We start from the raw sequence: 26,493 nt of genomic DNA on the forward strand, positions 1-26,493 counted from the left end.
TTATGATTCCACTACAATATATGGCCAACACTACTATGAATTAACAGTTGTACCCTCGTGCATTTTCTTCTGGATCCAACAATTTAAAGTGATAAAGTGAAAAAACTAAAAGACGTACAGCCACATATTGCAGTGTATTTGTGAAGAACAATTAAAGAACACCAGCAAAGTTTTGACTGGAAGTGAATGAAGGATCCGATGCTTAACTTGTATTTTTAATGAAGCTCTGTTACAATTTGCACTTTTGGATTATGAGATCTACGCCTTTTGTCTCGTCTCTATGCAGTTTCTTCCTTAGCGTCTTGGTAAATGTCATCGAAGTAGCTTTCAGCTGCACGGAGTATTTGGATCACGGCGCTGAGCAGCAGGACGTCGATGTCGCTGTGGAGCTCCAGCTCACGGCTGTAATTTTTAACCGGAATCACGGCCGACAAAGAGACACCAAGGAGGGCGGTGGCCTCTCGCATCTGGACACAGACACAATAAATGTCCCCGTTTTTATTTGTCTGTTAGTATTGGAACACACACGCAAGTAGCAAGAACTAACCCTGTCATAGGGGGGCACGTTCTCTACATAAAGGGCACAAAATATGTCCAAGATTATTATGGTCAAAGTGGACGTCCAACCTATAAAAATATATAGTATACGTCACCATTTTCTCAATGTACAGACTCTGGTAGACCTTCTGTAGGTTCTCCGCCACTAAGGAACAGGCCTCGTCCACCTTGGTCAGGAGCACAAGCTGAGGGATCCCTGAAGTCATCATTACAGATAAACTTCATAAACTTTTTATAAACCACCTGATTTAAAAATGTCTGCTCCATCTTAAATGGACGGTACGGATAATGAGTGCATACAGTTATTGTTCATTAAACATTTAGATTATCAAAAAAATAGTATTTTCTATCAATGAGGATTGGGGATTTTTCTATCTTGTTATAGGCATGATCTAAAGTCATCATATGCAAACCATTAAACACTCAATATTACAAACAACTGTTTACTCGCCCCAACAGGCGTCAGATTTTGAAACGCTGCTATAATCTATAATCTAACTGACTAACAGCTCTGGTTGGGGTGGCCAATCAGATTTCCTGCAAGGAACCTACTTAAGTAAAGATCCCACTACTCACCCAACAGGTTGGCTTTCCGGCGGATTGCAGCAAACTTCTCCAGCATTTTTTCAGGCAACAGTTTCACTTTGCTGCTGCCAATCACATAGACCAAGCAGTGAATCTTGTCTTTCACGTACGCTGCTTTGCAGAAACCAGGTGCTTCTTCTTGCAAGGGCACCAGTGGGTTGAACTGTGAATAGAAAAGAGAGTCTTAAAAATGAAGTAGCAAGATATAAATTTTAAGGACATGATCAAAGATGCAAAATTCAGATCAGAATCAGCCGCTGACAGCATTGCCTGTAGCAACACACACAATAAAATAAAAGACTGCATAATGTGAAGACTTAAACTTATATAAAGTGGATCCAGAAATTGTGTGTTTGAGAGAAATTGCGGGTCTCAGAACTTTAATGGTATGAACTCACCTGGTAGCGATCTTGAACGTGGCCTTGCAAGATACTTGTGATGTCCCCTATATCCAGGCCAGCATTCACATCACCCTCCAAACCCATGGTGTCACACAGAATGAGAGGTAACGGCTTTCTACTCTCATCTGACATGACAGGGTAGGTGCGGAACTAAATGCCATAAAAAGAAAGATTAAAATAGTGCACATCTAACTTTGAATTCCAGCCATTAAATAGTTTTGTACCTTGGTGGTCACACTGGTACCAGCAGATCCTGTCACTGCCTGGCTGGTCACATGACCTCGGAAGACCGAACTTAAAGAGTTGAAGAAGCTGGACTTTCCAGCACCAACAGGACCCACCAGCAGAACTTGGGCCTTGCTGACGGAGGTAATGATGGGCTTCCAACTTTTAATTGATTCCATCAATTCCTTTCTTTTCCTTACAAATAAAGTTGGCAATTTATTGTCATTATTAGAGGAATTATTCAGTGGCTGTTATACAAATGTAGTGTAAAATGTAAATGTAAAAGGATTGAAGTGATTCTGAATATTCATTAAAGTTGATACCAATTGTAAATGTGTACACAATACATAACGTGTATTCCCATGTGCACAAAATTGCATATCAAATTCATAAATGTTTAAGACAAATGTCAAATGTCAAAAGAAATTTACATTAGGCATAATGGGGGAAATAATAATTGCATATTTATAATCATATAATCATTATAGAGATGGAGAGAGAAAAATAAATGATATACCCAGGGCTCCAGTCAATGTTTCTCCAAGGCTTCTCCAGGTGGTTACCAGAGTCTAAAGGAATAATTTCAAGCTCATTAAATAACAAACAAAATTAATTCCAAGTTGTTTTCTTAACTTTCATTTACAGCAAAACTCTCATCCAGAGCGACATAAATAAGTGCTTTGAAATATCCAACATAGATTTTTTACATTCAGCTGCTCCCATTAGGGGTCACCACAGTAGAACCGTCTCCATCTCCACGTATCCGACCCTAACTGTTCCTCTAGTGCACTTATGCTTAATCCTGTCCATCCTCGTCACCATCAACATAAATCTCAGCATCTTTAACTCTGAAATGTTTACTCTGTAACTGAAATGCTGAATGTGGAAAATGAACCATTTTAGTTCAGCATTTGTAGTTGGAACGCTGAAATGTGCATATTTTATTTTGCTGTACATTAATAAGAAAATATCTAATTTTATTGTAATGTACCTTCAACTCTGTAGACCTCTAACTCTATCAGGTTCAGGTCATTTCCATGGATCAGTGCAGGATCAAATTTGTAGAACGTTCCAGGTTTGCTGGATACTTGTGTTCCATTATCGAGAAAGACCAGGCCTCCAAAATTGGGACCAGAGCTGACATCACAGAAGGAACACTGACCATCGATCACATGAACACGGTGAGGTTGAAGGTTGTCACCCCTGCTATCCAGGCCGTACAGGAAAGCTTTATCATCTTTCAAATTTGACCCAGTTTGAGCGAAATCTTTACTGATAAACCCTCCGAAGATGAATCCTACTTTGTTGTAGGCTACAGTGAGAGTTGGACCTTGTCTGTCACACGTCTGGTGGAAGGCAGAGTATTTGTAGGAATGGACGCTGGCTTTGAACAGCAGGCTGAGCCTGGCAGATCCAAACAACAAGGAACAGAGCACCCCCTCCTGTTTCTTAGTAAGACGGGATCTGACGTCACTCATGGTGCTTCTGGAGCTGCGAGAAGAAGAGTTTATATGTTTATAGAACGTTACAAAATGTTACGCGCATTGGTCCACACAGTTAGCAATAGACCAGTAACGACATGCATCAGAAAAGAAATAAAGACCAAAAAAAATAAAAATAATAAAGAAAAAAAAAGGTTTCATAAGACCTCCATATTTAACAGAATGGGGTCTTCAGACATTACATATCAGTAGAAAGAGTGAAGGGACGTGGCTCTGGGTTCATTTCTTTTATAAAAACGGTTGGACCATTTGCCATGTTTGAAAGTTGTATTTAAACCACAGACAGGCCATCGAGAATAGGGAACCTGATCCACGGAGGACCACAGTTGCCATAGTCTCTACGTAGCGGTTCTTCTTCTGCGTTGTGTATTTTTATTTTGCTCCTCATTTTTTTGCTTACATTTTTTTTTGTATCCTGTGTATTTTTCTGCCCAAAAAGCAAAGTCGCATCAGAACATCGCGTCTCCCTCCTTCCTGCTCTACAACATTCAGTATTATAAGAACATGCACACACAGAATATTCTTAATATGTGTATCGTTTATAATAAAAAAAACAACATTTTTGGCACCGACCCCACGTACCTCTTACATGTTCTTATAACCGAACCAGCGCTCCGACCCACAAACCCCACGGCACGGCCGCTACCATACAATATCCTGGGGGCGATCAGAGTGTTATTACTCACATAACTTTTCACGATAACCATAAATTAAACAAACAGAAGATACAGAAACATATTTGACATGACCAGAAACACTAACACACTTAAATATTCCACAATTAAACACCCAGATTGTCACTGTAATTCCCTCTCACCCCCACCAGAATACAAGTTACCAAAATAAAAGTCTTTATAAAGTATGAAAATAGAAGATACAAAGCACACATTTAGAGAAATACACTTATAAATCTAGTGTAACCACACCACTCCGGCACATCTGCATACATGTTTAAAAGGGTGGTAGTAGCCTAGTGGGTAAGACACTCGCCTATGAACCAGAAGACCCGGGTTCGAATCCCACTTACTACCATCGTGTCCCTGAGCAAGACACTTAACCCTAAGTTGCTCCAGGGGAACCTGTCCCTGTAATACTGATTGTAAGTCGCTCTGGATAAGGGCGTCTGATAAATGCTGTAAATGTAAATGTAGGACACTCTTATGACACATCAAGCTACAGAAATGATACTTCAATCCAGAGCTAACCATTATGAACATGGAGACAAGGCCAGCAAGTTATTGGCACACCAGCTACGCCGGACAGTCAAATACTACAGATCCAAACAGTCTCGGGCAAAATCTCTGATCCCCTGGAATTTAACAAAGCCTTTAAGGAATGTTATGTGTCTCTTTACTCCTCTGATCTTACATCTTCTTCTGCTGAGTTTGATCATTTTTTTGACAAACTGCATATTCCCTCCATAGACACATCCATTGCTGAGGATTTAGAGAAGCCAATCACCATTGCAGAACTTAGATTGGCACTGATGTCTCAGCAAAGTGGAAAATGACGGATTTCCTTGTGAATTCTATAGAAAGTTCTGGGATAAACTGGCTCCATTATTGCTAGACATGTATAATGAATCGTTTGACTCTGGCTGCCTTCCTCAAACCCTTTCACAAGACACCATCTCACTGCTTTTAAAAAAGGGTAAAGATCCTTTGTGCTGCTCATTCTACTGCCCAATAAGCTTGTTGAATGCAGATTTTAAACTTTTATCAAAATTGTTGGCTGTAAGACTGGAATCTACCCTTCCAAGCATCATCTCTGCAGACCCAACAGGATTTATCCGAAACAGACACTCTTTCTCTAACCTTAGATGTCTGTTTAATACAATTCCCTCAGCTCAGGAGGTCCTCATATCACTCGATGCTGAAAAGGCTTTTGATAGACTGGAATGGCCCTATCTTTTTCATACACTGGGAAGGTTTGGCTTTAAAACAAACTTCATTTCATGGATTAAGATACTTTACTCCTCACCGCAAGCATCTGTTAGAACAAATAATACTCAATCTGAATATTTCCCCCTCTATCGTTCGACTAGGCAGGGTTGCCCCTTAAGCCCTTTATTATTTGCGCTTGCAGTTGAACCTCTTTCAATTGCACTTAGGTCTAACACTCAGATTACTGGAATTGTTAGGAATGGCCAGGAGGTGAGAGTGTCCCTTTATGCAGATGACCTCTTGTTATATATCTCTAATTTACCGGTTTCAATCCCTGCTGCTCTTACTACTCTTCAATCATTCTCTGAGATTTCTGGTTATAAATTGAATTTGAATAAAAGTGAATTAATTCCCATTAGTACTGCTGCTAGGAATTACCCTCTTTATAGCTTACCCTTCAAAATTGCCCATCATAATTTTACATATCTTGGTGTCTGTGTCACATCAAAATTTGAAGATCTTTTAAAGGCTAATTTTGTTTCCTTGCTGTCTAAGGTTGGAGAGGATTGTGTTAATAAGTTTTTCTTACCTATTTCAATGCATACCAATATTTCTGCCTCAGTCATTTTTTCTAAGCTGCGGTTATCACAAATCTATGAGGGCGTCAGTCCTTTGTGTGACCGATGTCAGCAGTCCCCTGCCAATATTATTCATATGTTCTGGCTTTGCCCTTCTTTACACCAGTACTGGACTGAAATATTTGACATGTTGTCAGAATTTGTGGGGAAAAGAATAGAGCCCAACCCACTTGGGGCATTGTTTGGGGTTTTCTCCTCACCTTCTTCATTATCTGTTCATCAAAGGGACATGCTGGCCTTCTCTACCTTACTGGCAAGAAGACTAATCACAACACACAGGAAATCCAAATTCACTGGAAACGAGATATTCTTTATTTGGTTAAACTGGAAAGGATAAGACTTTCACTTAGGGGTTCCCTTAAGACATTTAAAAAGATATGGGGTCCTTTCCTTGATCTGGTTAAGAATAAGAATTTCCCTTCTGGTCCTGGGTGATACAGTCCGCGTCTCGGTGGAGCTCTGCAGAGGTGGCTTTAAATTTATTTACTTATTTATTTTTTTTTGTACAGGTTGATGGTGGGGGTGGATTGTAGGCTGCTTTTTTGTTTCTTTTGCTTTGTTTTGTGTTTTTTTCCCCCCTCCTTTTTTTGGGTGTAATATCTGTATGTGTATGTATGTATCAATATATATAATATTATTATTATTTTTATTATTATTATTTTTTTTTTGTTTTTTTTTAGGGTCTAGGTTTGAGAGTTTGAGCTGTTTTCTTTTGTAACCTTTTGAGAATATTGTTATTGCCTATGCTCTAATTCTAATAAACAAAGTTTAATTTTTTTTTTTTAAGAATTAAAGTCTGTACTTATTTGAAGAGAGACGGATGGATTCTTTCGATTCATCGGAAGTGAAACCGAAACCATTTACTGCAGTGTGGAGACGGCAGATTATCATCATGAACAGCAGACATAGTACAGCTCTGACACGATAATTCAGGTCTAAAAGTTTGCAGGATTTTGAAGTGAGAATAAAATATTTAGGTTGAAAAAAGTGAGAAAAAGCATGAGGAAGAACAGTGAGTTCATAATGTATACATAATGTATTTCTGATGGCGTCGTAGATATAAGTTGTTACGATTCCTGAATATTTCTGCGTTATTATGTGGTCATTATGTTAATTAAGCATCTTTTTGACATGCAAATTTTCACCGCAAACTTTTAAATATTACAGGAATGCATTATGAACATGCTGAGTCCTGTATAAGGTCTTCTTCCTCATGCTTCACATCCAGCAGGTCTCAGGTCTATTCCTACCACATCGCTCGATTATATTTTTCTTCCACTTCGCCTAAATCTTTCTTTTTAACCCAAATATACCACATAATATACTACACAACCCCTAAGGGGCTCCGTAATAAAAATGGTTAGAAGAAGAAAGGAGAGGAACTATTGTAGTTTAATATACTACACAGTTGCTGAATTCATATTATAACAAATCTACAGTAAATGCTCATGAGAGGTACACAAGCTGCATTTAATTTTTTAATATACATTCAAATTCAAACAAGAAGTAATAAACATTGAAGTGAAGTGATTGTCACTTGTGATACACAGCAGCACAGTACACAGTGAAATTTGTCCTCTGCATTTAACCCGTCACCCTGAGTGGGCAGTGGGCAGCCATGACAGGCGCCCGGGGAGCAGTGTGTGGGGACGGTGCTTTGCTCAGTGGCACTTCAGTGGCACCTTGACGGATCGGGATTCACTACCCTGTATGGGTGCTTACCGTCTCACAGAGAGCAGTAACGGTGAAAGTGGAAGTGAAGTGATTGTCATTGTAAGAGTCTGCAGCAAACCACATGGTAATTTAACCAAATGTGTCCTCAGTATTTAACCATCACCATTGGTGAGCAGTGGGCACCATGACAGGTGCCCGGGGAGCAGTGTGTGGGGACGGTGCTTTGCTCAGTGGCACCTTGGCGGTTTCAGATTTGAACCGCCAACCTTCCGATTATGGGATTGTTTCCCACTAGGCCACCAACTGGGAATGGTTGCGTCAAGAAGGTCATCTGGCATAAATGTTCAAATCCCGAGCCGGAATTGTGCTACTGAGGTGCCACTGAGCCAGGTACCGTCCCCACACACACTGCTCCCCGGGCGCCTGTCATGACTGCCCACTGCTCACCAAGTGTGATGGTTAAAAGCAGGGGACACATTTCACTGTGCGCACTGGTGCTGAGCTGTGGCGTTTCCCACGCGACAACTAATCACTTTAACTTCCTATATGCCTAATGTGTGTGCACATGTTGTGCCGCCTGAAAGCAGAAGCTGCTGCGTTTCTCTGAAAATTTGCAGTTGCCGGTCTGCTTTGTCTCCTCTGTGGTGTTTCAGGGACAAGAAAGAAGTTGTGCAGAAGACAAACAGACCTTTTTGCCAACAAAACTTTATTCTTTAAGCAAATAATATAATGCATTGCTATATTACTTTAAGCAGATAACATATTTGCTGTGGCAAACGCAATGGCAGTGTTGGCGCAGCAGTTAAGGAAGCGGCCCCGTAATCAGAAGGTTGCTGGTTCGGATCCCAATCTGCCAAGGTGCCACTGAGGCGCCTGTCATGGCTGCCCACTGCTCACTCAGGATTATGGGTTCAATACAGAGGACAAATTTCACTGTGTGCACCGTGTGCTGTGCTGCTGTGTATCACACATGACAATCACTTCACTTTATTATAATATTTCACTTTATATCCCTCAACACTGTGTTTCCTGCACCATCCACACCATTCTCACATCCAGGCCTTTGTAAATATACACCTGTACCATCCAGTGCAATACACCCCCTACAGGCTATAAATGGCTCCTGCAGCGTGGAGAACTCCCTAAAGTCCTGTTGTGGTAGGTCCACCGTCACCTTGGATAACAGCCTCAGCTGAATGAAGTAATTCAACTTTCAACTTTAAAATCTGTCAAAGATTAAAACCCAGGTTCCTGGCTGTTTGATGGCTAAAGACAGCTAGTGGACAAATGGCGCTGCTGTGTGTGTGTGTGTGTGTGTGTGTGTGTGTGTGTGTAGAAAGAAAATAATTTTTCCCAGAAATGAACATCTTGAGTTTACAATATTCATGTCCACGTCTATTATTTGATTCCACTAAAACTTTCTTAAAAAACATTTGCGCTTTGGGGCAAATTTTTTTGAGCAATTAAATGTGATTAATCAAGATGAATTACAAAACCTCTAATTAATTAGATCATTTTTTAGTCAAGTTCCACCCTCGATAGGAAAGGTGTGCATGTATATATATTTATAAGTGTGTGTGTGTGTGTGAATGGACTGATCCATGACGGAACCTTTCCTATCGAGTCTTGAGTTATGTGAATATTAACGGCACCATAAAAAATCTCACAATATAAATTTAAAAATAAGAAAAAAGTAAAAAACAATTCATCTACAAGCGCGCACCCTTTTTCCAAAGAGACTCGGCCAATCAACCGCTGTGACGGGAACTAGAAGATCATCTCAGACCCTCAGACTCCCCTCCTCTGCGTCTTGGTCAACGTCATCGAAGTAGCTGTCGACCGCACGGAGTATCTGGATCACGGCGCTGAGCAGCAGGATGTCGGTGTCGTGCTCGAGCTCCAGCTCGCGGCTGTAATTTTTAACCGGAATCACGGCCGACATGGAGACACCAAGGCGGGCGGCAACCTGCTTCATCTGAACGGACAGAAGACACAGGAAATGAGCGTCTTCGAGGCAGGGACCTTCGTGACCCGCCGTAAGGACACGTTTACGCTCTCAAAATCCTGAAATGGGAAGAACTGGAAAAAAGTGACTCTCGCCGAACTTAAAAGGGTTAAAATGGCAGGTTCTCTTCTGAGTATGTTCCATCTAACTGTACATATGTAGCGAGTGTGTATGGGGTCCAAAAAGAAGAACCATGGTCCACCTCACCGTCCTCTCGATGTAGTGACTCTGATAGATCTTCTTCAGATCGTCCTCCACGATGGGACAGGCCTCATCCACCTTGGTCAGGAGCACAAGCTGAGCAACACCTGAAGTGCCACATGAACCTCAGCTTTGGAGATGCCAAGACAATGAACGCAACACTGACAGCCACTTTAGTCACTCTGCTGTGCATCATGGGAACCACCCTACAATATGATCTTGGACACCAAACATCATTGCTCACTGATTCATTAAGAGTTATTTGGTTGTCTGGACATAGATTGGTAACTTTTTTTTAACCACATGGCTCACCCAGCCGGCTGACTTTTCTACGCAAGGCAGCAAGTTTCTCCAGCGTTTTGTCTGGAAGGAATTTGACTTTGCAGCTGTCGACCACGTAGACAACACAGTGAATCCTGTCGTTCAGACGTGCAGATTTGCAGCCATCTTCTTCCATGGGCACCGCTGGATTAAACTAGAGAGGGGCGGCAGGCAGCAGCAACACTTCACCACACGCCAGCTATTCATGACACACAGAACATATGGACAAATGCACAAATCCCCACCTGGTAGCGGTCCTGAACGTGACCCTTCAAGATCCTTGTGAGGTCAACTATGTCCACGCCAGCATTTGAATCGCTCTCCAAGCCCATGGTGTCACACAGGATGATTGGCAGCGGATTCCTGCTGCTGTCTGACAGGATGGAGTAGGTGCGGAACTAAGGGCCAAAAATAGATCAATTCACAGCAAAGGTCAAGCAGGGCAGTCCTGTAGCAAATTTCGGAAATTAACTTCATGCCGTACCTGAGTGGTCACACTGGTGCCAGCGGAACCTGTGTTGGCTTGACTGGTCACATGACCTCGGAAGACCGAACTCACAGAGTTGAAGAAACTGGACTTTCCAGAGCCAACGGGACCAACCAGCAAGACCCGGGCCTTGCTGACAGAGGTTATGACGGGCTTCCAGCTTTTAATTGCCTCCATGAGTTCATTTCTCTTCCTTTGAAAGATTTAAGCTTTTGTTATTATAGAATATTTCAGCTCAGGACAGAAGATCTAAATAACATATTCATCATGGACGTCCAGATGTCCAGAACATGGATGTTCTGCATTTAGAAACATTAATGGAAACTTTGACTTGTCAAGAATTATATTAGTCTAGAAGAATGAAGACATACCCAGGACTCCAGTCGATGTTTCTCAGAGGTTTGGTCAGGTACTCTCCACAGCCTAGGCAGCCCCAATCAATAATGTTTGAACTCATTAATTATTGCCATTTTTCGGGTGATTTGTGCATTTCACTGCACAGTTATTTGAGTGTTGAAATGGCTAGTTTATTAATGGCATCACGGTTTACCTTCAACTCTGTACACCTCACATTCTGTCAGGACCAAGTCGTTTCCATGTATTTCTGCAGGGTCAAAGTTGAAGTAATTTCCTGGATTGCTGAGCACATTGTTTGAATTGTTGTACAAAAAAATTAATGATCCAAAATTAGGGGAGTATGCGCCATCGTTGAAAGCAGGCTGGCCATTGGTCACGGGGACCTGACGGAGTATGAAGTCCTCACTCCTGCAGTCCAGGCTGAATAAAAATGCCTTTTCATCATAGACATCTTGTCCTGTCTGAGCAAAATCTTTACTGACATACCCTCCATAGACAAGAGCTGAGTTGTTGTAGGCCACAGTGATGGTTGGGCCTTGATTGTCACACTTCTGGTGGAAGGAGGAGCCGCTGTAGCCGTGGACACTGGCTTTGAACAGCAGGCTGAGCTTGGCTTGGTCGAACATGGAGCAGAGCATCCTCTCCTGCTCCTTAGACAGATTGGATTTAACGGCACTCATGATGTCTCTGGAACAGGGAAGACAGAAAAAACTTGCATCTAGATGGTGTTGTAAGTTGAAAGTGAAGTGACCGTCATTGTGATACACCGCACACGGTGACACAACGAAATGTGTCTTCATTTAACCCTTGGTGAGCCGTGGGCAGCCATGACAGGCACCCAGAGAGCAGCGTGAGGGGATTGTACCTTCATCCAACATGTGATGTCACATGTGATACTCAGCAGCACAGCACACGGTGCACACAGTGAAATTTGTCCTCTGCATTTAACCCATCACCCTGAGTGAGCAGTGGGCGGCCATGACAGGTGCCCGGGGAGCAGTGTGTGGGGACGGTGCTTTGCTCAGTGGCACCTCAGTGGCACCTTGGCAGATCCTATTTGCTGACAAACTGAGCGCCCTACGCACTCAGTGCTTTGGTGACTTTGAAGCACGAAAAAAACCATTTCACAACCCATTTGCCGTCGACGTGGGAAGTGCTCCTGTACAGATTCAGCTGCAGTTTAAAGATGACACTCGGCAAAGCAACTGAAGTGCTGCATTGTGGGATATGTAGTTTGTGTGTTATCGGCGCTTCGTGTCGCTGGGCAATAATCGTGGATCCGAGGGAGCAGTGGGCAGCCAATCGTCCCCCGAGGGAGCAGTGGGCAGCCATGACAGGGGCCCGGGGAGCAGTGTGTGGGGACGGTACTCTGCTCAGTGGCACCTTGGCAGTTCGGGATTCGAGCCGGCAACGTTCTGATTAGGGGTCTGCTTCCTCACCCTCTAGGCCACCACTGCCCCTAGGTCATGACTGTCATAATGTTTTTACAAGGACAACTGTGAAATAATCACCAAATCACCATCATGACACATCTCTATAAAAAGCTTCTTTCACCAGTTCTACCAGTTGTAGGGGTGTGGTGTTCTACCAACTTTCTGTAGTCGCTAGTGAGGTGCACACAGAAAAACTGGACTGTCCCGCCCTACAATGCTTCTGTCAACATTCTTCTGTTTTATTAGAATATTTTCTATCTTGGCAAAGTAAAAATGATATAAAATGTGATGAGCTTTCATAATTTAAAAGCTCTAATTGTCTTAAATATTCGAAAGAATTTTTAAATGTGTACTTTTTTTATTCTGCAAAACAATCTGCATGTACACAATAATTACTGCAATTCAAATGAATATACTACAAATTTACTAACGCAAGTTTAACTAACTTATGCAAACAAACACTAACACCCACGTTCGCCAGCTTGCTGCTTACCAGTTTAAACAGTTCTACGTGGAATTCCAGAGGAAAACACCCAGTATCTGACAGCTCACTCGGTTGGGATCTAGATGGCCACCTCACAGGTTGATGATCTCCGTCGGTTGTGGAAAAACACAGGAAGTGAATCTCGGAAAACTGGAAATCGACAAGCCAAGATGCTCTCCGATCTGAGGCGATGATTCGTTTGTAAAGTAAAAACGTGGCAAAGGGCTGTGCCCCACCTCTAGATGACACATACACACATATTTAAGTGAAAGAACACAGTAACGTCCCCTACAGGAGTCTCCTAATTAGCTCAGGGTTTCACTAAAGAATATTTACCCAATTCCTGAATTATGATGACCTGCAATGTCCTGCACTGCTTATATTCTCATCTGGACTGGCACTTTAGACATCACTGCATAGAAACAACACGCTGCCCCTCCCCTGAATACTAGGATCAGTGTTCGTGTCTGTGGTTCCGTGGTAAGTTCCATTCCCACAGAGTGCATGTGACGTTACGTCTCACACTTCCGGGTTGTGGGTCCTGACTCTTGTGTTATGTCACCTCCGCCTCACCTACATAAACCCCGTGGGATTCGGAGTCTGCAGAGCTGTTATCCACTACACTTCCTCAGATGTTCCCCAGTTCTTTTTCCCTGCTTGCCTGTGCTGTTATTGTGCTGTTTTGTGTGTACATGCAGGATCGTGAGTCCCCTGGAGCAAGAAAAGACTGATGGACCTAACCCAGGCGTAGGACTGGTGATAAAGACCCTACCAAGACGAGCAGTGTTGATTCAGCGCGCAACACGGTGGCTTGTTTCATTTTGGACTGTACAATAAACCCCGTTTTATTTTTCTTGCACCTCGGTGTCCATCGTTCCTTCCCAGTCCCAGTGGGTGTGACAGTTTTACTTAAACACAACTAATGGAAAAACTGTTAAAGTGAAGTGATTGTTGTTGTGATACACTGCAGCACAGCATACAGAGCACACAATAAAATGTGTCCTCTGCTTTTAACCACCACCCTTGGTGAGCAGTGGCACCTTGGCAGATCAGGAATTGAACCGGCAACCTTCTGATTATGGGGCCGTTTCCTTAACCACTAGGCCACCACTGCCCCTATTTACTATAATAAACCAAATAATAATTTTTAAAAAGACCTGAAAAAATACACAACAAAAGACCAACATTGAACAGTAAATTATTTAACATTTTTTATTCTTTCAGTACTCAGTTATGATTCCACTACAATATATGGCCAACACTACTATGAATTAACAGTTGTACCCTCGTGCATTTTCTTCTGGATCCAACAATTTGAGTGATAAAGTGAAAAATCTAAAACACGTACAGCCACATATTGCAGCGTATTTGTGAAGAACAATTAAAGAACACCAGCAAAGTTTTGACTGGAAGTGAATGAAGGATCCGATGCTTAACTTGTATTTTTAATGAAGCTCTGTTACAATTTGCACTTTTGGATTATGAGATCTCCGCCTTTTGTCTCGTCTCTATGTAGTTTCTTCCTCAGCGTCTTGGTAAATGTCATCGAAGTAGCTTTCAGCTGCACGGATTATTTGGATCACGGCGCTGAGCAGCAGGACGTCGATGTCGCTGTGGAGCTCCAGCTCACGGCTGTAATTTTTAACCGGAATCACGGCCGACAAAGAGACACCAAGGAGGGCGGCGGCCTCTCGCATCTGGACACAGACACAATAAATGTCCCCTTTTTTATTTGTCTGTTAGTATTGGAACACACACGGAAGTAGCAAGAACAAACCCTGTCATAGGGGGGCACGTTCTCTACATAAAGGGACAAAATATGTCCAAGATTATTATGGTAAAAGTGGACGTCCCAACTATAAAAATATATAGTATACGTCACCATTTTCTCAATGTACAGACTCTGGTAGACCTTCTGTAGGTTCTCCGCCACTAAGGAACAGGCCTCGTCCACCATGGTCAGGAGCACAAGCTGAGGGATCCCTGAAGTCATCATTACAGATAAACTTCATAAACTTTTTATAAACCACCTCATTTAAAAATGTCTGCTCCATCTTAAACGGACGGTACGGATAATGAGTGGATCCAATTATTGTTCATTAAACATTTAGATTATCAAAAAAATAGTATTTTCTATCAATGGGGATTGGGGATTTTTCTATCTTGTTATAGGCATGATATAAAGTCATCATATGCAAACCATTAAACACTCAATATTACAAACAACTGTTTACTCGCCCCAACAGGCGTCAGATTTTGAAACGCTGCTATAATCTATAATCTAACTGACTAACAGCTCTGGTTGGGGTGGCCAATCAGATTTCCTGCAAGGAACCTACTTAAGTAAAGATCCCACTACTCACCCAACAGGTTGGCTTTCCGGCGGATTGCAGCAAACTTCTCCAGCATTTTTTCAGGCAACAGTTTCACTTTGCTGCTGTCAATCACATAGACCAAACAGTGAATCTTGTCCTTCACGTACGCTGCTTTGCGGAAACCAGGTGCTTCTTCTTGCAAGGGCACCAGTGGGTTGAACTGTGAATAGAAAAGAGAGTCTTAAAAATGAAGTAGCAAGATATACATTTTAAGGACATGATCAAAGATGCAAAATTCAGATCAGAATCAGCCGCTGACAGCATTGCCTGTAGCAACACACACAATAAAATAAAATACTGCATAATGTGAAGACTTAAACATATATTAAGTGGATCCAGAAATTGTGTGTTTGAGAGAAATTGCGGGTCTCAGAACTTTAATGGTATGAACTCACCTGGTAGCGATCTTGAACGTGGCCTTGCAAGATGCTTGTGATGTCCTCCATATCCAGGCCAGCATTCACATCACCCTCCAAACCCATGGTATCACACAGAATGAGAGGTAAAGGCTTTCTACTCTTATCTGACATGACAGGGTAGGTGTGGAACTAAGGGCCATAAAAACAAAGATTAAAGTCCACAACAGTGGACATCTAACTTTCTCAAGTAAAGTGAATTCCAGTAAGAAAAAGTTTTGCACCTTGGTGGTCACACTGGTACCAGCAGATCCTGTCACTGCCTGGCTGGTCACATGACCTCGGAAGACCGAACTTAAAGAGTTGAAGAAGCTGGACTTTCCAGCACCAACAGGACCCACCAGCAGAACTTGGGCCTTGCTGACGGAGGTAATGATGGGCTTCCAACTTTTAATTGTTTCCATCAATTCCTTTCTTTTCCTTACAAATAAAGTTGGTAATTTATTGTCATTATTATATGAAGTAATCTGTGGCTGTTTTACAAATATAATTTCCTGAAAAAGACTGAAGTGATTCTGAATATTCATTAAAGTTGATACCAATTGTAAATGTGTACACAATACATAACGTGTATTCCCATGTGCACAAAATTGTATAACAAATTCATAAATGCTTAAGACAAATGTCACAAATAAAATTACATTAGGCATAATGGGGGAAATAATTACTGCATATTTATGATAAGAATCATTATAAAGATGGAGATAGAAAAACAAATGATATACCCAGGGCTCCAGTCAATGTTTCTCCAAGGCTTCTCCAGGTGGTTACCAGAGTCTAAAGGAATAATTTCAAAGTCATTAAATAACAAACAAAATTAATTCCAAGTTGTTTTCTTAACTTTCATTTACAGCAAAACTCTCATCCAGAGCGACATAAATAAGTGCTTTGAAAAATCCAACATTGATTTTTTACATTCGGCTGCTCCCGTTAGGGGTCACCACTGTCTCCATCTCCATGTGTCCTCTGCATCTTTCTCTTCCATACCAACCACCTGCATGTCCTCTGTCATCATATCCATAAACCTCCTACTAGGCCTTTCTCCATCCTCAGCCTACTTAGTATCAAAACTCTTCTCTCTTGACTTTGTCTCCAAAACATCCGACCCTAATCTGTTCCTCTAATTTATTTTTAATCCTGTCCATCCTCGTCACCCTCAACATAAATCTCAGCATCTTTAACTCTGAAATGTTTCCTCTGTAACTGAAATGCTGAATGTGGAAAATGAACAATTTTAGTTCAGCATTTGTAGTTGGAACGCTGAAATGTGCATATTTTATTTCCTTTGTACATTAATAAGAAAATATCTAATTTTATTATAATGTACCTTCAACTCTGTAGACCTCTAACTCTATCAGGTTCAGGTCATTTCCATGGATCAGTGCAGGGTCAAAGTTGTAGAACGTTCCAGGTTTGCTGGATACTTGTGTTCCATTATTGTTGAGAAAGACCAGGCCTCCAAAATTGGGACCAGTGTTGACATTGTAGAAGGAACACTGAGGTTGAGGTTGAAGGCTGTCAAAGTAATTTCCTGGATTGCTGAACACATTGTTTGAATTGTTGTACAATGATCCAAAATTAGGGGAGTATGCGCCATCGTTGAAAGCAGGCTGGCCATTGGTCACAGGGACCTGGCGGAGTATGATGTCCTCACTCCTGCAGTCCAGGCTGAATAAAAATGCCTTTTCATCATAGACATCTTGTCCTGTCTGAGCAAAATCTTTACTGACATACCCTCCATAGACAAGACCTGAGTTGTTGTAGGCCACCGTGATGGTTGGTCCTTGATTGTCACACTTCTGGTGGAAGGAGGAGCCGCTGTAGCCATGGACACTGGCTTTGAACAGCAGGCTGAGCTTGGCTCGGTCGAACATGGAGCAGAGCATCCTCTCCTGCTCCTTAGACAGATTGGATTTAACGGCACTCATGATGTCTCTGGAACAGGAAAGACAGAAAAAAACTTGCATCTAGATGGTGTTGTAAGTTGAAAGTGAAGTGACCGTCATTGTAATACACCGCACACGGTGACACAACGAAATGTGTCCTCATTTAACCCTTGGTGAGCAGTGGGCAACCATGACAGGCACCCAGAGAGCAGCGTGAGGGGACGGTACCTTCGTCAAGGGCACCTCAGTGGCACCTTAGCGGTTCAGAATTTGAACCATCAACCTTCTGATTATGGGTCCCTTTCTGTACCCGCTAGGCCACCACTTCCTGTTGTAGGATAAGCGGTGAATCAGTCTATGTGCAAATGAATCACATTTACTCCCCATTGTACTGTATCCGTACATGCACAGTCTCAATTTAGAGTTCAAGTTCATTAGTTGTCATATGTACAGAGTACAATGCATCAAGCACAACAAAGCAAGCACAGTGTTTCACAATGACAGTCACTCCACTTGACCTCTGGTTAAGTCGTACATAAAGTGCATTGCAGTAGTCAAGATGAGTGTATTGAAAAAATGTGAAAAAAGCTGTTTTTTACCACTTAGCTGATCTGTACATCTGTATAATTTTAACTCTATCACTTGCTCCAAACCTTTTTTTTCATTACATTGTAAAAAAGTTTAGTCACATCCATGCCTTGTTTTCTGCAATACACTCCAGTAACGATTTTGCCGAATATGCATTTTCTTGTTTTAGTGGCATATAGATTTTACTGTATTCAGCCAAAAAATGCAATATGCATATTTTCGAAGAATTTAACCAAGAAGAAGTAAGTACAAAGAGAAGAGAAGAGGTCTAAGAATCGAGCCTTGAGGCACTCCACATGTGAGAGGTGCTGGAGCAGACTGATTGTCCACCCAGTTGTGCAAACAAGACAGGAGGATCTTATGGTCCACTGTGTCAAAGGCAGCTGTTAGGTCCAAGAGTACTAAAACCACACAGTGGCCAGAATGTCAACTACCTCACACTAGTCATAGTCAGTTACAAGACTGCTCTGACACTTTTACACTTTACAAGCTCTGTTGCACTACATTGTTCACATTGTTTATGTGGTTTGCACTCTCCACCATGTGCCCTTATTTGTATATTGTGTTTTAAAATGTTATATATTATGCTTATTTTTATACCATTGTATTTAATGTTATTGTTTTATTTATGTTACTTGTATGCACCATGGGTCTGAGAGTAACGCAATTTAAATTCTCTGTATGTCCTGTACATGTGGCAGAATTGACAATAAAGCTGATTTTGACTTTGACTGACTTTGAAGTGCCGATTCAGTGCTGTGACAGCTTTTGATCCCTGACTGAAACACTTCAAGGAAAAAATAATTTCAGCTGGTAGTAAACTATTTTCTCCAAGACTTTTGAGAGAGAGCTTAGATGAAGTACAGAGATGTCCTCCTGCATAGGTGGTGGTGCCAGGTATTGCTGGACGTGGATCTGGGCAGACCAATGAGGGTGATGACTTATTAGGGGCAGTGGTGGCCTAGCGGTTAAGGAAGCGACCCCGTAATCAGAAGGTTGCCGGTTCGAATCCCGATCCGCCAAGGTACCTCTGAGGTGCCACTGAGCAAAGCACCGTCCCCACACACTGCTCCCCGGGCGCCTGTCATGGCTGCCCACTGCTCACTCAGGGTGATGGGTTAAATGCAGAGGACAAATTTCACTGTGTGCACCGTGTGCTGTGCTGCTGTGTATCACATGTGACAATCACTTCACTTTATTGAAGTTGAATTGTCACACCCTCAGCCCATCTGCCCCGTGTATTAAAGCCAGTATCTTAAGATGAATCCTTTTGTACAGCTGCCGAGGCATAAGTCACCTCAGTTTTAGGACAATGTTGTTTAGTATTGGGTGATAATAGCCTAGTGGGTTTTTTACTCACCTATGAACCTGAAGACCCAGGATCAAGAACATTTTGTATAGATCTGTTGTTCTTGCCAGTGTCACATTACCAGTGATCCCAAAATGCAGTGTACACTTTGCTGACAAACTGAGAGCCCTACGCACTCAGTGCTTTGGTGACTTTGAAGCACGAAAAAAGAATTTCGAGCTGCTTCACAACCCATTTGCTTTTCGACGTGGGAAGTGCTCCTGTACAGATTCAGCTGCGATTTAAAGATCACATTTGGCAAGGCAACTGAAGTGCTGCATTGTGGGATATGTAGTTTGTGTGTTATCGGCGCTTCGTGTCGCTGGGCCATAATCGTGGGTCTGAGGGAGCAGTGGACGTAAGTTTTCTGCTATTCGAAGTTCTTTTGAGAGACAGATGGTTTCTTTTGATTCATGGGAAGTGAAACTTTAGTGCAGTGTGGAGACGGCAGATTTGCATCATGAACAGCAGACATAGTACAGCTCTGACACGATAATTCAGGTCTAAAAGGCTGCAGGATTTTGAGGTGAGAATAAAATATTTAGGTTGAAAAATAATGGAAAAAGTGAGGTGTGAAGCATGAAGTTATGATTCCTGAATATTTCTGCGTTATGTGGTCATTATGTTAATTAAGCATTTTTTTGACATGCAAAATTTCACCGCAAACTTTTAAATATTACAGGAATGCATTATGAACATGCTGAGTCCTGTATAAGGTCTCCTTCCTCATGCTTCACATCCAGCAGGTCTCAGGTCTCTTCCTACCACATCGCTTGATTATATTTTTCTTCCACTTCACCTAAATCTTTCTTTTCAACACAAAAATACCACATAATATACTACACAACCCCTAAGGGACTCCGTAATAAAAATGGTTAGAAGAAGAAAGGAGAGGAACTATTGCAGTTTAATATACTACACAGATGCTGAATTCATATTATAACAAATCTGCATTAAATACTCATGGCAGGTACACAAGCTGCATTTAATCATTTAATATACCTTCAAATTCAAACAAGAAGTAATAAAGTTCACTACCTTGTATGGGTGCTTACCGTCTCACAGAGAGCAGTAACGGTGAAAGTGAAAGTGAAGTGATTGTCGTTGTGAAAGTCTGCAGTAAACCACATGGTGATATAACAAAATGTGTCCTCTGCTTTTAACCATGATAGCCTTGAAAGGCTGCCCACTGTCCAGTGTTGACTTAAAGAACTTAAGTCAATTTTAACTCTATCACTTAATCCAAACAATATGATCTCTGTTTTTTTTTCATTAAAATGTAAAAAAAATCAGTCACATTCATGCCTTAATTTCTGCAATACACTCCAGTAACAATTTAGCAGAATATGTGTTTTCTTGTTTTAGTGGCATATAGATTTGACTGTATTTGCCATAGAAATCGAATGCAATATGCATATTTCCGAAGAATTTAACCTAGAAGAAGTAAGTACAAAGAGAAGAGAACCTGGAGGCACTGGAGAAGACTCAGTGGTGTCGATACGGACACAATAATGTATTTCAGATAGGTAAGACTTAAACCACTCTAAAACCCCACCCTGAATGCCCACCCAGTTGTGCAAACAAGACAGGAGGACATTATGGTCCACTGTGTTGAAGGCAGCTTTTAGGTCCAAGAGTACTAAAACAACACAGTGGCCAGAATCTTTGGCTAAAACAACGTTGTTTAACACTTTTACATTTACATTTAAAGCATTTATCAGATGCCTTTTTCCAGAGTGACTTACAGTCAGTAGTTACAGGGACAGCCCCCCCCCCTGGAGACACTTAGGGTTAAGTGTCTTGCTCAGGGATACAATGGTAGTACCTGGGATTTGAACCTGGGTCTTCTGGTTCATAGGCGAGTGTGTTACCCACTAGGCTACTACCACTTTACAAGAGCCGATTCAGTGCTGTGACAGCTTTTGATACCAGACTGAAACTCTTCAAGAATATTGAGCTCATCCAAAAATAATTTCAGCTGGCAGTAAACTATTTTCTCCAAGACATTTGAGAGGAAAGATGTCAAGACAAGTGTCTTTTAATCAGAGTTGTAACCACAGCATTCTTAAGACTTACAGGTATAATAATCCTGTTGGTTAAACTGCCATTAATAATACTGAGTACATAAGGTGCAAAAGTGGAGAAGACCTCCTTAAAAAGATGGGGTGGGATTGATAAGGTGACAGGCTGAAACTGATCAAAGACAGCTGAGCAGATGACGTAGATGGAGGGGTCATAGGTCGGTGGACACACGAGGGGTCTGGTGCTCGACACCTTACTAGTGAAGAAGTCTAAAAAGTTCTCACACAATTCAGTTGACTTACCCATGTAGGCTGATTGGGGAGCATTAAGAACAGAATGTACAATTTTAAACAGTACACAGGGATTGTGGGAATAAGAGTAAATGTTGGAGAAAGTATAAGATTATCACGCAATCACCATGTATATCTTCATGTATGACACTTTTATTATCCTGCACTTGTTATCCCTACATATGGTATATGTTAAGCCGTATATATTTTACCACATATGATAACCTCTTGTACCTCAACTATATTCAATCACCTTGCTGCTTAAGACCTCAACTGTATTAAATCACCTTGCTGCTATTAAAAGGGGCCATGGGATAAAGGATGTTTTGCAGGACTTGAATTACCAGGGCAGAGTGACCGGGACTTGACTCGACCTAGGGAGACAACGAATGGATGAGGGGAGGCCTGCAGATGGTGCAAGCAGGAAACCATCAACCATACCATGCCATGAGCTCAGCAACCATGTAGAGGAAAACAAGTCCACATCAATGCCTTAATAATTATTGTCTTATATGGTGTGACCGTGTGGAAAAATATACCGCCCTGTATTGAATAAAAGGAGGAGGCACGTCAGAAACCACAGAGCTGTTGGAAGCAACCTGTGTGTGCATTTCTGATTGCTCTCCTTGCAAGTAAACGAACTCGACCTGCTTCGTGTCTTCCTTCTCCAGTTATTTAATAAGTGTTAGAACAAGGTATAACTCCGACAGTTAATAACATCAGAAAAATGTTTGGTTTTAGCAGCTTTCACAGTTCTCTGATAGCCTCGCCACTCTTACTTGAGTACCATCTCGACAGACTTACTATGATCCACAAACTTTATTAACCTACTGTATATATACAGTGGAGGAAATAATTGTTTGACCCCTCGCTGATTTTGTAAGTTTGTCCAATGACAAAAAAATGAAAGTCTCAGAACTGTATCATTTCAGTGACAGATAGCACATCAAAAGGAAAATTGAAAAAATTACTTTAAATAAAAGATAGAGACTGATTTGCATTTCATTGAGTGAAATAAGTATTTGAACCCCTACCAACCATTAAGAGTTCTGGCTCCCACAGAGTGGTTAGACACGCCTACTCAATTAGTCCCCCTCATTAACTACACCTGTCTTAACTAGTCACCTGTATAAAAGACACCTGTCCACAGAATCAATCAATCAGGCAGACTCCAAACTCTCCAACATGGGAAAGACCAAAGAGCTGTCCAAGGATGTCAGAGACAAAATTGTAGACCTGCACAAGGCTGGAATGGGATACAAAACCATTAGCAAGAAGCTGGGAGAGAAGGTGACAACTGTTGCTGCAATTGTTCGAAAATGGAAGGAGCACAAAATGACCATCAATCTACCTTGGTCTGGGGCTCCACGCAAGATCTCACCTCGTGGGGTCTCAATCATTCTGAGAAAGGTGAGAAATCATCCTAGAACAACACGGGAGGAGTTAGTTAATTACCTCAAAGTAGCTGGGACCACAGTCACCAAGAAAACCATTGGAAACACATTACACCACAATGGATTAAAATCCTGCAGTGCTCGCAAGGTCCCCCTGCTCAAGAAGGCACATGTGCAGGCCCGTCTGAAGTTTGCCAATGAACACCTGAATGATTCAGAGAGTGACTGGGAGAAGGTGCTGTGGTCAGATGAGACCAAAATTGAGCTCTTTGGCATTAACTCAACTCTGCGTGTTTGGAGGAAGAAAAATGCTGCCTATGACAATGAGCTGAGTCAGGAGACAGTTGAATTGTCACACCCTCAGCCCATCTGCCCCGTGTATTAAAGCCAGTATCTTGAGATGAATCCTTTTGTACAGCTGCCGAGGCATAAGTCACCTCAGTTTTAGGACAATGTTGTTTAGTATTGGGTGATAATAGCCTAGTGGGTTTTTTACTCTCCTAAGAACCAGGATCAAGAACATTTTGTATAGATCTGTTGTTCTTGCCCAGTAATGTGACGCGCTAGTGGCACACAGGTTGCGGATCCCAAAATGCAGTGCACACTTTGCTGACAAACTGAGCGCCCTACGCACTCAGTGCTTTGGTGACTTTGAAGCATGAAAAAAGAATTTCGAGCTGCTTCACAACCCATTTGCCATCGACGTGGGAAGTGCTCCTGTACAGAGTCAGCTGCGGTTTAAAGATCACATTTGGCAAGGCAACTGAAGTGCTGCATTGTGGGATATGTAGTTTGTGTGTTATCGGCGCTTCGTGTTGCTGGGCAATAATCATGGATCCAAGGGAGCAGTGGGCAGCGAATCGTCCCCCGAGGGAGCAGTGGGCAGCCAATCGTCCCCCGAGGGAGCAGTGGACAGCCATGACAGGGGCCCGGGGAGCAGTGTGTGGGGACGGTACTCTGCTCAGCAGCCAATCGTCCCCCGAGGGAGCAGTGGACAGCCATGACAGGGGCCCGGGGAGCAGTGTGTGGGGACGGTACTCTGCTCAGTGGCACCTTGGCAGTTCGGGATTCGAGCTGGCAACGTTCTGATTAGGGGTCTGCTTCCTCACCCTCTAGGCCACTGTCATAATGTTTTTACAAGGGGAAAGAACAACTGTGAAATAATCACCAAATCACCATCATGACAAAAAGCTTCTTTCACCATTTCTACCAGTTGTAGGGGTGTGGTGTTCTACCAACTTTCTGTAGTTGTTAGTGAGGTGCACACAGAAAAACTGGACTGTCCCGCCCTACAATGCTTCTCAAAGTCAAGTCAAAGTCAGCTTTATTGTCAATTCTGCCACATGTACAGGACATGCAGAGAATTGAAATTACATTACTCTCAGACACATACAAGTAACATTAAATACAAAACAGTAACATTGAATACAAAGGTATAAATACAATTTTAAAAACACCATATACAAATAAGGGCACATGGTGGAGAGTGCAAAACCATGTAGTGCAACAGAGGTAGGTTTAAAGTGACGAAGTGACAAGTGAGGTAGTTGGCAGACCAGAGCTGCACAGAGTGACTGGTGCATGGTCAGTTTGTGTGTGTTAGGGTTCAGAAAGTTTGTGGGGCAGAAGAGGGGAGTGAGGGGAGTGGGGGCAGAGCCGGGAGGGAGTTGAGTTTCCTGACAGCCTGATGGGTGAAGCTGTCCTTCAGTCTGCTGGTCCTGGCCTGGAGACTCCGCAGTCTCCTCCCTGATGGCAGCAGGCTGAAGAAGGTTTGCATTGGTTGGGTGGGATCAGCTGCTATGCCGAGGGCTTTCTTGGTGAGGCGTGTGCTGTAGATGTCTTGGAGGGAGGGGAGAGGGACACCGATGATTCTCTCAGCTGCTCTGACTATGCGTTGGAGAGCTTTTTGGCAGGACGCATTGCAGGCTCCAAACCACACAGTAATGCAGCTAGACAGGATGCTCTCGATGGTTCCCCGGTAGAATGTGTACATGATGGGGGCTGGTGCTCTTGCTCTTCTAAGTTTGCGGAGGAAGTAGAGACGCTGCTGTGCTTTCTTGGCCAGTGCAGTGGTGTTATTTGTCCAGGAGTATGTCAACATTCTGTCAACATTCTTCTGTTTTATTAGAATATTTTCTTGGCAAAGTAAAAATTATATAAAATGTGATGAGCTTTCATAATTTGAAAGCTCTAATTGTCTTAAATATTCAAAATAATTTTAAATGTGTACTTTTTTATTCTGCAAAACAATCTGCATGTACACAATATTTACTGCAATTCAAATTAATATACTACAAATTTACTAATGCAAGTTTAACTAACTTATGCTAACAAACACTAACACCCACGTTCGCCAGCTTGCTGCTTACCAGTTTAAACAGTTCTACGTGGAATTCCAGAGGAAAACACCCAGTATCTGACAGCTCACTCGGTTGGGATCTAGATGGCCACCTCACAGGTTGATGATCTCCGTCGGTTGTGGAAAAACACAGGAAGTGAATCTCGGAAAACTGGAAATCGACAAGCCAAGATGCTCTCCGATCTGAGGCGATGATTCGTTTGTAAAGTAAAAACGTGGCAAAGGGCTGTGCCCCACCTCTAGATGACACATACACACATATTTAAGTGAAAGAACACAGTAACGTCCCCTACAGGAGTCTCCTAATTAGCTCAGGGTTTCACTAAAGAATATTTACCCAATTCCTGAATTATGATGACCTGCAATGTCCTGCACTGCTTATATTCTCAACTGGACTGGCACTTTGGACATCGCTGCATAGAAACAACACGCTGCCCCTCCCCTGAATACTAGGATCAGTGTTCGTGTCTGTGGTTCCGTGGTAAGTTCCATTCCCACAGTGTGCATGTGACGTTACGTCTCACACTTCCGGGTTGTGGGTCCTGACTCTTGTGTTATGTCACCTCCGCCTCACCTACATAAACCCTGTGGGATTCGGAGTCTGCAGAGCTGTTATCCACTACACTTCCTCAGATGTTCCCCAGTTCTTTTTCCCTGCTTGCCTGTGCTGTTATTGTGCTGTTTTGTGTGTACATGCAGGATCGTGAGTCCCCTGGAGCAAGAAAAGACTGATGGACCTAACCCAGGCGTAGGACTGGTGATAAAGACCCTACCAAGACGAGCAGTGTTGATTCAGCGCGCAACACGGTGGCTTGTTTCATTTTGGACTGTACAATAAACCCCGTTTTATTTTTCTTGCACCTCGGTGTCCATCGTTCCTTCCCAGTCTTGGGTGTGACAGTTTTACTTAAACACAACTAATGGAAAAACTGTTAAAGTGAAGTGATTGTTGTTGTGATACACTGCAGCACAGCATACAGAGCACACAATAAAATGTGTCCTCTGCTTTTAACCACCACCCTTGGTGAGCAGTGGCACCTTGGCAGATCAGGAATTGAACC

General features: G+C 42.4%; 3 protein-coding genes across 6 annotated transcripts; all 3 read right to left on the reverse strand.

Moving 5' to 3' along the window:
• Window positions 1-239: 239 nt before the first annotated feature.
• Window positions 240-7,703, reverse strand: LOC114788694 (interferon-induced protein 44-like). Of its 2 annotated transcripts, none has more exons than XM_028977509.1 (8): window positions 7,498-7,703; window positions 2,761-3,260; window positions 2,287-2,338; window positions 1,769-1,964; window positions 1,542-1,694; window positions 1,135-1,306; window positions 654-754; window positions 240-467 (listed from the first exon to the last, which is right to left on the reverse strand). In XM_028977509.1, exons 1-8 carry the CDS (start codon window positions 7,587-7,589, stop codon window positions 279-281), a joined length of 1,455 nt encoding a protein of 484 aa, XP_028833342.1. In that variant the 5' UTR covers window positions 7,590-7,703; the 3' UTR covers window positions 240-278. The 2 variants fall into 2 exon arrangements, with proteins under 2 accessions (XP_028833342.1, XP_028833343.1); XM_028977510.1 differs by having other exon boundaries at window positions 7,515-7,701.
• Window positions 7,704-8,351: 648 nt separating this feature from the next.
• On the reverse strand, window positions 8,352-13,223 carry LOC114788427 (interferon-induced protein 44-like). 2 transcript variants are annotated; one of them, XM_028976994.1, is made up of 9 exons: window positions 13,091-13,223; window positions 12,764-12,992; window positions 11,031-11,524; window positions 10,852-10,903; window positions 10,478-10,673; window positions 10,239-10,391; window positions 9,985-10,147; window positions 9,679-9,779; window positions 8,352-9,441 (listed from the first exon to the last, which is right to left on the reverse strand). In XM_028976994.1, exons 3-9 carry the CDS (start codon window positions 11,515-11,517, stop codon window positions 9,247-9,249), a joined length of 1,347 nt encoding a protein of 448 aa, XP_028832827.1. In that variant the 5' UTR covers window positions 11,518-11,524; window positions 12,764-12,992; window positions 13,091-13,223; the 3' UTR covers window positions 8,352-9,246. The 2 variants fall into 2 exon arrangements, with proteins under 2 accessions (XP_028832827.1, XP_028832828.1); XM_028976995.1 differs by lacking the exon at window positions 13,091-13,223 and having other exon boundaries at window positions 12,764-13,004.
• Window positions 13,224-13,952: 729 nt separating this feature from the next.
• On the reverse strand, window positions 13,953-25,855 carry LOC114788653 (interferon-induced protein 44-like). Of its 2 annotated transcripts, XM_028977433.1 has the most exons (9): window positions 25,770-25,841; window positions 25,443-25,671; window positions 16,873-17,480; window positions 16,271-16,322; window positions 15,770-15,965; window positions 15,525-15,677; window positions 15,118-15,289; window positions 14,637-14,737; window positions 13,953-14,451 (listed from the first exon to the last, which is right to left on the reverse strand). In XM_028977433.1, exons 3-9 carry the CDS (start codon window positions 17,471-17,473, stop codon window positions 14,263-14,265), a joined length of 1,464 nt encoding a protein of 487 aa, XP_028833266.1. In that variant the 5' UTR covers window positions 17,474-17,480; window positions 25,443-25,671; window positions 25,770-25,841; the 3' UTR covers window positions 13,953-14,262. The 2 variants fall into 2 exon arrangements, with proteins under 2 accessions (XP_028833266.1, XP_028833267.1); XM_028977434.1 differs by having other exon boundaries at window positions 25,443-25,855.
• Window positions 25,856-26,493: the final 638 nt, after the last annotated feature.

Source organism: Denticeps clupeoides, chromosome 4 (genome assembly GCF_900700375.1).
Source record: "Denticeps clupeoides chromosome 4, fDenClu1.1, whole genome shotgun sequence".
In the NCBI taxonomy this organism is placed as follows: domain Eukaryota; kingdom Metazoa; phylum Chordata; class Actinopteri; order Clupeiformes; family Denticipitidae; genus Denticeps; species Denticeps clupeoides.

What these genes read in the sequence shown, in the direction of transcription:
- LOC114788694 (XM_028977509.1), bottom strand. Translation starts at nt 7,589, where the DNA reads ATGTGGTTTGCTGCAGACTCTTACAATGACAATCACTTCACTTCCACT. An exon ending in ACGTTCAAGATCGCTACCAG is followed by an intron (nt 1,307 to 1,541) that starts GTGAGTTCATAC and finishes TTCTATTCACAG; the next exon opens with TTCAACCCACTGGTGCCCTT. An exon ending in CCGGAAAGCCAACCTGTTGG is followed by an intron (nt 755 to 1,134) that starts GTGAGTAGTGGG and finishes TGATGACTTCAG; the next exon opens with GGATCCCTCAGCTTGTGCTC.
- LOC114788427 (XM_028976994.1), bottom strand. Translation starts at nt 11,517, where the DNA reads ATGAGTGCCGTTAAATCCAATCTGTCTAAGGAGCAGGAGAGGATGCTC. An exon ending in TGAGGTGTACAGAGTTGAAG is followed by an intron (nt 10,904 to 11,030) that starts GTAAACCGTGAT and finishes GGGGCTGCCTAG; the next exon opens with GCTGTGGAGAGTACCTGACC. An exon ending in ACGTTCAGGACCGCTACCAG is followed by an intron (nt 10,148 to 10,238) that starts GTGGGGATTTGT and finishes GCCCCTCTCTAG; the next exon opens with TTTAATCCAGCGGTGCCCAT.
- LOC114788653 (XM_028977434.1), bottom strand. Translation starts at nt 17,473, where the DNA reads ATGAGTGCCGTTAAATCCAATCTGTCTAAGGAGCAGGAGAGGATGCTC. An exon ending in AACATTGACTGGAGCCCTGG is followed by an intron (nt 15,966 to 16,270) that starts GTATATCATTTG and finishes TTTATTTGTAAG; the next exon opens with GAAAAGAAAGGAATTGATGG. An exon ending in GTACCAGTGTGACCACCAAG is followed by an intron (nt 15,678 to 15,769) that starts GTGCAAAACTTT and finishes TATGGCCCTTAG; the next exon opens with TTCCACACCTACCCTGTCAT.